The sequence below is a fragment of the Mytilus edulis genome, chromosome 2, assembly GCF_963676685.1.
Source record: "Mytilus edulis chromosome 2, xbMytEdul2.2, whole genome shotgun sequence".
In the NCBI taxonomy this organism is placed as follows: domain Eukaryota; kingdom Metazoa; phylum Mollusca; class Bivalvia; order Mytilida; family Mytilidae; genus Mytilus; species Mytilus edulis.
The window spans coordinates 44,589,485-44,599,621 of NC_092345.1; the positions used below are offsets into that span (position 1 = coordinate 44,589,485).

The following is a 10,137-nucleotide window of genomic DNA, read 5'->3' on the forward strand; positions in this document are numbered from 1 at the left end:
TTTCTGTCCATTTTTGGTTTTTTATTATCACCTCTTCAATTTTTAATAAGTTTTGGATTTTTAAATAATTTGACCTCAAGAACCACTGAAGAGACATTTACTATCGAGATGTGCAACTGGTGCATATAATGTGTACTGTTCATGTTATGACTCCACTGTGTCGACATCTCTACCAGTGGACTGTTAATCCCCAACTTCCGAAGCAAGGTTGTCGGCTCTCCGGAAATTCCCGAAGTCCTGCGTTTAACACCATTGCCATCTGCCGTATTGGTTGCCGAGTTTTATGAGCTTCGGTCCTTGCTTGGAAGTTGATTACTCCCCATATCCTATGGTTTTGTTGTGGAAAGTTGTCTTTTTGGCAATCCAACCACAATTCCTTTTATATTTTATTTGACAAAATATCCACATTCGTATAAATATATTGATTATAGAACGAATTGCACACAACTTTCAGTTTTAAAAAGTTTTAATGGTATTTTTTATAAATTTTCTGTTACAAAACTTTGAATTTATGGAAAAACTAAGGATTTTCTTATCCCAGGTTTAGATTACCTTAGCTGTATTTGGCACAACTTTTTGGAATTTTTGGGTCTCTTCAACTTTGTACTTTTTTGGCTTTATAACTATTTTGATCTGAGCGTCACTGATGAGTCTTATGTAGAACGAAACGCGCGTCTTAAATTATGATACTGGTTCCTTTGAGAACTATTAATAGTACTTACCATTTTGCGTAATCGAATCCAAAAAACCTTTTTGTCATCCATGGCATCATATGGTCAAATATCACTGGAAGTGGATAAATATATGAAAATAACACTCGTTTTTGTATTTCTAAATTTTTAAAATAAAAAATATGAAAATAACAAGCTATAATATAAAGGGTCTCAATCCTAAATATTTTGAAACTGAGTCAAAGATGTATGAAGAGCTATATGACAGATATGACACAAAAAAGAAACCTCAAACTTTGAGTGCACATGCATGGCAAAATCGATAGAATTGTCTGATATTAGTCTAAAGTTGAAAACCATGCGTGCTAAAATACTTCTAAAGGAAGAATTTAAAACTGTTTTCACAGTGGAAAACAAATGTGCTTTAAAGATGTATTTGAGTTAGAATAAATCAATGAATTTCAACAAAATTCTGTCAAATTGTTTCAATGTGTTTGAATACAAATGAAATGTAATAGCAATATATAATTGACATAACAGTAATATAAACTATGAGGGTTTTGATGGGGTTTACAGAATGAATAGAGAATAAACAAAATGTGCCGAACAAATGGCAAAAAAAAAAGAAAGAAGAAACGAGAAAATAAGGCAAAAAAAATAAAGAAAAGAAATTAAACTATTGTGGTGACGTCAGCCAATTCATTTACCGTGGATTCTTTTTCTAGAATCAATGCTTCCTAAATCTGTAGCTGAAATGGACTCACCAGATGATATTCTATTGTTTTCTTTCTGTGCCTAATTTTATTATTAAGTTTGAATTGACTAATTTACTGATTTCTGTTCACTAATGAAATTATTTTTAAAACTAATACCTTTATTTTTTGTAATTTCCATATGCCTTCACCGGGAATCGAACCCGTCCATGAATTCTGATACGTGTTTCTGATATCAACATATAGACGAAACCTCTGGGCTACCAATCCGTTCCGATATATTGTCTATTTTATTATAAATGAATAAATGATATACATCGGTACAACGGAAACACCGGACTTGTACCTTTATATATACATAATAGGCAAACGTATAGTATGAGTTGGTAGCCACGAGGTTTCATCGTTAAGATAAATGAGTTAAAGTTAAAAATTTGTCTTTTTAGGTTTTAACCCCTGAATTGTCATTGTTGTCCCTGATCCCTTGTTTTTCTGTTTTTGTTATTGTGGATATTTTGAGTAATAAAAACGAGTTTGGTCGTTTATTATCGGATTATTGTTGGATATTCCACATATTTGTCCATTTTTGTTTTATATCATAGAATCAATATAATATGATTCCATCTGTTTTATTTCATACTTTTATAAACGTTTATTTGCACAAATTCCTATGCTAGAAAATCGTGACATGCATAGAATTTGATTCTTGTTAGAAATTTAGGAAACATATTTATTATATGCACTATATATATGCTCTGTGTCGGGTTGTTGTCCCTTTGACACATTCTCCATTTCCATTTTCAATTTTAATAGCAATAAGTTCGAATATGTATTTTGTAAAAACAGATAATATGCAGATGCCTGATAATATGAAGATCTTAAAGGACAGACGTGTTGTGTTATATGATATTTTTTTAATTTTTTAACCATTTAATTGTGATATTTAATTTATTGAAATTGAGCGTTTAATTTGGTTATTTAAACTCACTTACAATACCTTCTAATTAAGAATTGGCGTTATGTTTTAGAAGACATTAATACAATAGTTTAAGTTATAGATACAATGGATAAGCATCGATTCATGAAAAACAAACCATTCGCCCTCCGGGCTCATGGTTTCTTTTTCAAGAATCAATGCTTATCCATTGCATCTATATCACATAATGCGCTGCTAAAAAAAAGAATACAGAATAAATAATATGCTAAACACATAGAGAATACAGAAAATTGACACAAAACATTACAGAATACATAAATGAAGGACCCCTCCCCCATTCCAGATTATTATTCTATATGTAATGACATACTTTTTTCACATAACTGATCTGCCAACCACAGCCGTAAAACTGAATTCGATACCATTTTTGTTGCTATCCCCAAGCCTGCCACATAGTCATCACAAAATCTTATATTCATGCTTTTTTGCACTGCAATTTGAAGAAAAAGATAACATTAACTTAAAGTTAACATTAACTTAAAGTTTGATCATTTTGAGAGAATATTCTCAAGTTTATGATTAACAAATATTCTCCTAATGCGCTGTCATTTTATTTCATGTGTGATATTTAATACTTATTATAAGAAAAGAATTGACTCGAAGTAAGCTCCGGGTTCACACTATTGTGTATACGCATCGCTCTCGGTGACGCTATAACTATAGTGTCGTTATCGTATTTATAGCGTCGCACTTTTCGAGTCCGTCGTAAATGTGGCCGATTTCGAAATTTGCAGTCCGCTCAAATGAAAAGCAGACGATTACTACCTATTTGTGTATTGGATTGCATAACAAACGTACAAATTAAAACACAATGAACATATGTAATTGATATAATCTATACTACTAAAGGAAGAGACCGATTTCATTGAGCCGCATCTCCTCTTAAAATATACTTTTTTCACATAACTGATTCGCTATCCATAATTGTATAACTCAATTCGATACTATTCTTGTTGTTACTATCCACAAGTTTGGTTGTCTATAATCGCTTAAATTAACATCGTTTCATCTTTCAATTGGTGGATATTTGTATCATTGGCACCGTACCACATCTCCTTATTTTTATGAGGGTCATTTCCTCTCTCCATGAAATATAGATTTCAAAGGTGTAGGTATATGCATACATAATCAAATCTAATTAATTTGACCTTAAAGTTCATTTTTTCAAGTTTTCAATAAAAATTTTGGTGCAAAATGGTATTTCTGGAAGTAAAAATGAACTGTACATGTTAAATCGTTTTAACCCATTTCATTTGTTTGCACCTACCATAAGTCAGGAACCAGATGTTCAGTAGATGTCGTTTGTTGATGTGGTTCATAAGTGTTTCTCGGATTTCGTTTTTTTTTATAAAGATTAGACCGTTGTTTTTACCGTATGAATGGTTTTACACTAGTTATTTTTTTGGGCCCTTTATATCTTGCTCGGTGTGAGTAAGGCTCTGTGTTGAAGGCCGTACCTTGACCTGTAATAGTTTACTTTTATAAATTGTTACTAGGATGGAGAGTTGTCTCATTGACACTCGTACCTCATCATCTTATATCTATTTTTTTACAAGTTACTGGAAAGATTAGGCTACATCTCGGCTATTTTATACCGTATAGCTTTTTTCTAAATTAAGAAATAGGCCACCGGGGTCAACAATTTAAGCTATGTGACTGTCAATTTCATGGGGTTGGGTCGCACAACCCGGGTACTAAAAGCACATGCACTTGTTTGAAAAAATACTTAAATACTTTACGTGTTGTATTATAGAGTATATAGGTAATCTTATTTTAGAGACAAGTGCCTGTGACTACAGTAGTGGTAAAAATCCGGTGATTTTTTTAGTAGGTTAATGGGACACTGTCCGAATGAATTTTGAGCCTTGTGTAAGTACGGCCTGATTTATGTAAAACAAAATAAACGAAGAAAACAAATATGATATACAGCAACAAACGCAACCACTGAGTACTGCCCATACGATCCCAGAATCATCTCAAATACGCGTTTCAGATACCAGTATTTCACTTGTGATATATGCATTTTATCGCTATTTTGTGCATTTTCCTTTGATCTTTTTTTGTGATAATTTTTCATATCATGCTACTCGTTTGAGATGGAAAATTATCGCTAGAAACTAAGAAGCCACGCGCCGTGACCGACTCAAGCGAGAAAACCAATCTCGTTGAGATGACCAATGATAATCTATAATTATCTCTTTTACATTTTGAAATATATTTTCCATTTTTCCTGAAAGAAAACAGAACAGACTGAATTATTGAATGAAAGAAGAAAAAAATTGCTAATTACTGTAATCCTTCCAGGATTTATCTGTGTCTTTTGTAGTACCAATATTACGAGGTTGTCTTCTAAAATCATCCGTAAAACCTTGTCTTCCACGCTCGTTGTTACTTCTTGAAAATACACTTTGTTCATAAGACGTTTGATCTTCTGGAATGTTCATTAATGGCAATTGTTGCAATCTGTTATCACGTACCATTCCACCATTTTGCTGCCATTGCGAGTTATACTGGGCTGCACCATGTTGGATAAAGGTCACGAGAAAGAACAATATACTCAATGCAGCAGACATCGTTACTCGTATATACCTTTAGAGAGAGTAAAGTATTACATACTGATTTTTTTTTTTAAAGTTATCTGAATGGGAAACAATTGTCACAAAAAGGAATTTATCTCTACATAATTAAAGGAAATGTGTCTGTCATTCAGACATTTTTTTTATAAAATATATTACATTGATTCGCTATTCAATCCACGGGGGGGGGGGGGGGGGGGTAACTTCCTATTATTGGGTATACGGGGATGTGCCAAAAATATGGGTCATAATTTTGCGAGATTTTATATAAAAATGACCCTCCTTTTTAATGACATCCTATATTAAAATGCATTTACGTTTGATAACTGTATATTGATTAGGGGTATGATTTACATATCATATATAAATATGCTATTGAGAATCTTACAGAACAGCTATTCCGAAACGATTTTAACTTATAAACAAGACTTTGCAGTGTTAACTGTATGATTTTCATATGTAATATTGTATATAAGTATAGATCATTCTTTCTTAAATATTTATATAACTATAGGTACTGAATTTCAGGAAATGTTATATTAAAATGGGTATGTTTTTTTAGGCAAAAATGGCACACCCCTACCAAAAAAATATCGAAGTTACCCCCCCCCCCCCCCCCCCACCGTGATTCAATCTTGTAGCAGCTTTATCATATTGTCGTTTTTAAAAGGACTGTGTTTCTTCCTTAAGCCCCAGTCCCACTAGACCACGATCGCACCACGCTAACCGCGATCTAAAATAAATTCAGATCGTTGTGAGCTCGCAGTAGTCGCCTCTCCTGTACATGGCATTTTCCATACCGGACCTAGTTTCATCCTTCGACTGATTTTGGGACCTTGGATTTAAGGCCCTATAGTTAAATATGAACATTAGGATACGACCATTTGATTTTTAAAAGGGGGATGCATGGACAAGCTTGCATTACATATATTCGGAATTTCAATACTGATGATTTAACAGTAAATGGAAATAGGAAATGAGGTACGAGTGCCATTGAGACAACTTTCCATCCAAGTCACAATGTGTAATAAACATGTGAAAGCTCTCTTTGGTGGATGAAATCGTAGATACACATGTTTACACGCTGAAAGAAAGATTCCATACTTACGGTTATAGACTCAGATATATGTACTAAAAACAAGACGACGAGCAGTAGTATACAGTAGAGGACTCAGATCTATGTACTGAAGACAAGACGACAAGCAGTATTATACAGGGAAGGACTCGGATCTATGTACTGAAGACCAGACGACAAGCATTTTTATACAGTGGATGACTCCGATCTATGTACTGAAGACAAGACGACAAGCAGTATTATACAATGGATGACTGAAATCTATGTAATGAAGACAAGACGACAAGCAGTATTATACAATGGATGACTCAGATCTATGTACTGTGTAGACAAGACGACAAGCAGTATTATACAGTGTAGGACTCAGATCTATGTACTGTAGACAAGACGACAAGCAGTATTATACAGTGGATGACTCAGATATATGTACTGAAGACAAGACGACAAGCAGTTTTATACAGTGGAGGACTCAGATCTATGTACTGAAGACAAGACGACAAGCAGTATTATACAGGAGAGGACTCAGATCTATGTACTGAAGACAAGACGACAAGCAGTATTATACAGGAGAGGACTCAGATCAATGTACTGAAGACAAGACGACAAGCAGTATTATACAGGAGAGGACTCAGATCTATACATGTACAAAACATAAAACGACAAGCAGTATTATACAGTGGAGGAGAGGAATGTCTAAATAAAAGTTAAAAAACTGGACCTATAACATTTGTTGTGCATTTTTTTTCAGTTTTAAATTTTTTGGTGGTTACAATTTTAATGTTTTGGCTTTATTTATTTATTTTTAAGGGGTAGGTGAGGGGGGTCCTTGGTTATTCGTTAGGTTGAATATGCAAATCTGTAGTTTTTATCATTATTTTTAGAGGGGGTAAGGGTCGAGCACATTGTTGACCTCTCAACCGGTATGTTTGGCAAATACAACTTGCTAGCATGATATATCTGTACGGAAACTTATATTATTTTCCATATCTTATGATGTCAGAAACTGATGAAACGTTTTCTCTCTCTAAAATAATCACATAAATCTTTGAAGAAAATGATGATAATTAATAAACCCGTCTGTTTAGAAATATTTTACTATTCTCCGAGTTCTTATAAAAAACAAAAACAAAAAAATAAACGTACCTAGCTATAATTGTGTCCACTTAAAACTAAATACTACCGGAACATGTTCGTGTAAATAAATGTTGTGAAGAATTACACCATGCCGGATAACATTACAAGATCAGTAATCATGTTGTCATTATCGAATCACTAGTCTATTACATGTACCAGAAGTCCATTACTAACTTAAGGAGGTACTAACACTACAGGGAGATAACTCTGTAAAGTCAGCTTAACGTTTTAATAACGTTGTGTTGTAAAAGGAATATTAAGCTTCTCAATGATCAAAATTGGTGTTTGTGAAATTGCTATATAACCAGTATGATTTTTCCGACAAAACGGTTGGTTCAAAATTTTTGAAATTTTTATATTTTTGTTAAAGGGTCAAAGTAAATAATTTGACAAAATTTTATGAAAATTAAACGAGCCAAATTTAATTTTGGTGAAAGTGTTGGGTACCACCTTAATGTATACTATGCAAGTACTTCTTTTAAGGGGGCAATTTTGTCAATTTAAGGATGTTCGCTACTCTAGATTTTGACTTTTTGGCTGATCTTCGGAATCCTCTAGTTTCAGCCATATAATCTCAAAATTCTTTTACGCACTAACCCTACTTTTCTTTTCATACTTTTGATATCACATATGAATTCAGTGGCCATTTTTGAAAATATTAAAAAATCATTATTATTTTTTCACAGATTTTGAAAAAAACCGTGGCAATGTTAGTGACTTTAAGAAAAATCTAGACAGAATTATTCCCGTCAAACTTTCAATTGATTATTCAAAACCAAGGGCATGGACCAGTTTCTTCTTTTTCTAAGTCCTGTTATTTACATACTATATCAATTTATATCAGTCTTTTAAAAACTTGTTATTTTTAAACAGAGGAGCGACGCAATTAATTGGAACATTATCTCGAATCGTTTAAAACGAATGAAAAGTAAGTAAATGAGTGTGTAAAAAAAATTAATAAATCATGTGATTGTGTCACACATTACTTTGGTACTAAATTTTATGTTTAAAACTGTCTAATTATATTGACTTCATTTGTGTACATTTCGTATGCAGCAGGCATACATGTATTTAATTTATTCAATTCTTATAATGATCCCAAAATTCGTTATGAATTCACATATCCGAAATATTTGTCTACATCTGAAACATGTGAGATAATAAATTTCTATTTGTCAATAACCTTTTAAATTCTAATATCGCAGTCCCACTAGTCCACGATCGCACTACGATCTGTGAAAAAATGCAAATTTTGATGATCGTAGTACGATCGTGTAGATCGTAGTAAGGTCGTATCACGGTCGTATTGAGCTCTTTAAGATCGTGATGAGCGTGGCCAACTTTGAACATGTTCAAAACAATCGAGGTGCGGTCGTGGCGAAATCAGGTCGTAGAAGAAGCGTAGTGAGAGCGCACCGTCTAAGGTCGTAATAAGATCGCAAAGGTCGCTGTACCATCGTAGCGAGAGCGTAACGAAAGCGTGATTTTATTTGGAGAGAATGTGCTACGATCTCACTACGACCATCACGTTCTCACCGCGACCCACTGCGCTTTCAGTACGACTATACCACGTTTACACCACGCTGTTCAAAACCATATTACGATTCTAGCACGCCCTTGTCGTCCTCCTCACGCTCTTACGACCTGACAACGTTCACTCTACGCCCATCATTCTTATTGTCATTTTCACATAAAATATATTAAATCTCTCCAGGTTTTGTTTGTCTGTATGTAATTAGGACTTCTTGTCCATTTTCTCTAATGGCTCAACCATGCTTCACGTTTTTATATAGATAAGATCGTTAGTTTTCCCGTTTGAATGGTTTTACATTAGTCATTTTTGGGACCATTTATAGTTTAGTGTTGTGTTGGAGGCCGCGGTACCTTGGCCTATAATGGTTTACTTTTATAAATAGTGACTTGAATAGACCACTTTCGAGTTCTTCCGTCACCGGAAAAAAATCGTCAATTATACGCGCCTTTATGACGTCATTTACCAGATAGAGGGGGTCGCCTGTATCCCTGCACTATCATGTATTTAGGTTCATCAAGCGTCTTAGTGATCGTCATTGTGCAGGTTAAACTAGAAATAATGGTTGTTCTATAGGTACTTAATGACAATCCCTTAATGACAGCAATGTTGATTGTCAATTTTGAGAATTCAATTTGCCGAATAATTCGTACAATATAGAATTATAGTTTTCCAACCACTCGTTCAACATTGGAATGGAAGTGATGACGCCCCTAAACGCACAAATGACGTTCACTAAAACCAGAGTTTTTGACGGAAATGCATCGAACTCGAAAGTTGTCTATTGAGAGTTGTCTCATTGACACTCATAACACATATTCCTATATCTGTTGACACATCTGTGTCATCTCTGATATTGTTCACTAAAATATCGTCATTTGAGCTTTATGGACCAGGCTATAATCTAGGTTCGATTGGTTGTTTTTGCATTTTTTTTTTCACAGATCGTAGTGCGATCGTGGACTAGTGGGACTGCGGTATTAGAGTATAAAAGGTTATTGACAAATAGAAATTTATTATCTTACATGTTTCAGATGTAGCCAAATATTTCGGACATGTGAATTCATAACGAGTTTATTGGATCATTATAAGAATTGAATAAATTAAATATGCCTACTGCATACGAAATGTACACAAATGAAGTCAATATAATTAGACAGTTTTATGGCAAGCCGTTTTCGTCAAAACTATGTTTAAAAACTTTTTTCGAAAAAAATACACACTGAGATTTAAAAACCTAAAATAACACACTGAGAAATCGAAATTACACACTGAGATTTAAAAAAGTAAAAAACACACACTGAGAATTCAAAATTACACACTGAGATTTTAAAAAGACACACTGAGATGAAATAAATTGAAAAACACACACTGAGAATTGTTAATAACACACTGAGATTTCAAAAATACACACTGAGATTGATATGCAAATTACTAATG

General features: G+C 33.6%; 1 protein-coding gene across 1 annotated transcript in view; it reads right to left on the reverse strand.

Moving 5' to 3' along the window:
- LOC139510862 (uncharacterized) overlaps nt 1-7,292 on the reverse strand; it is an 8,863-nt gene extending 1,571 nt beyond the window's left edge. Inside the window, exons 1-4 of the mRNA XM_071297403.1 lie at nt 7,176-7,292; nt 4,672-4,970; nt 2,692-2,811; nt 723-786 (exon numbers count right to left, since the gene is read on the reverse strand). Of these exons, the coding sequence (XP_071153504.1) occupies nt 723-786; nt 2,692-2,811; nt 4,672-4,954 (467 nt within the window). The 5' untranslated portion in view covers nt 4,955-4,970; nt 7,176-7,292. The remainder of the gene's footprint in view (nt 1-722; nt 787-2,691; nt 2,812-4,671; nt 4,971-7,175) is intronic.
- Nucleotides 7,293-10,137: the final 2,845 nt, after the last annotated feature.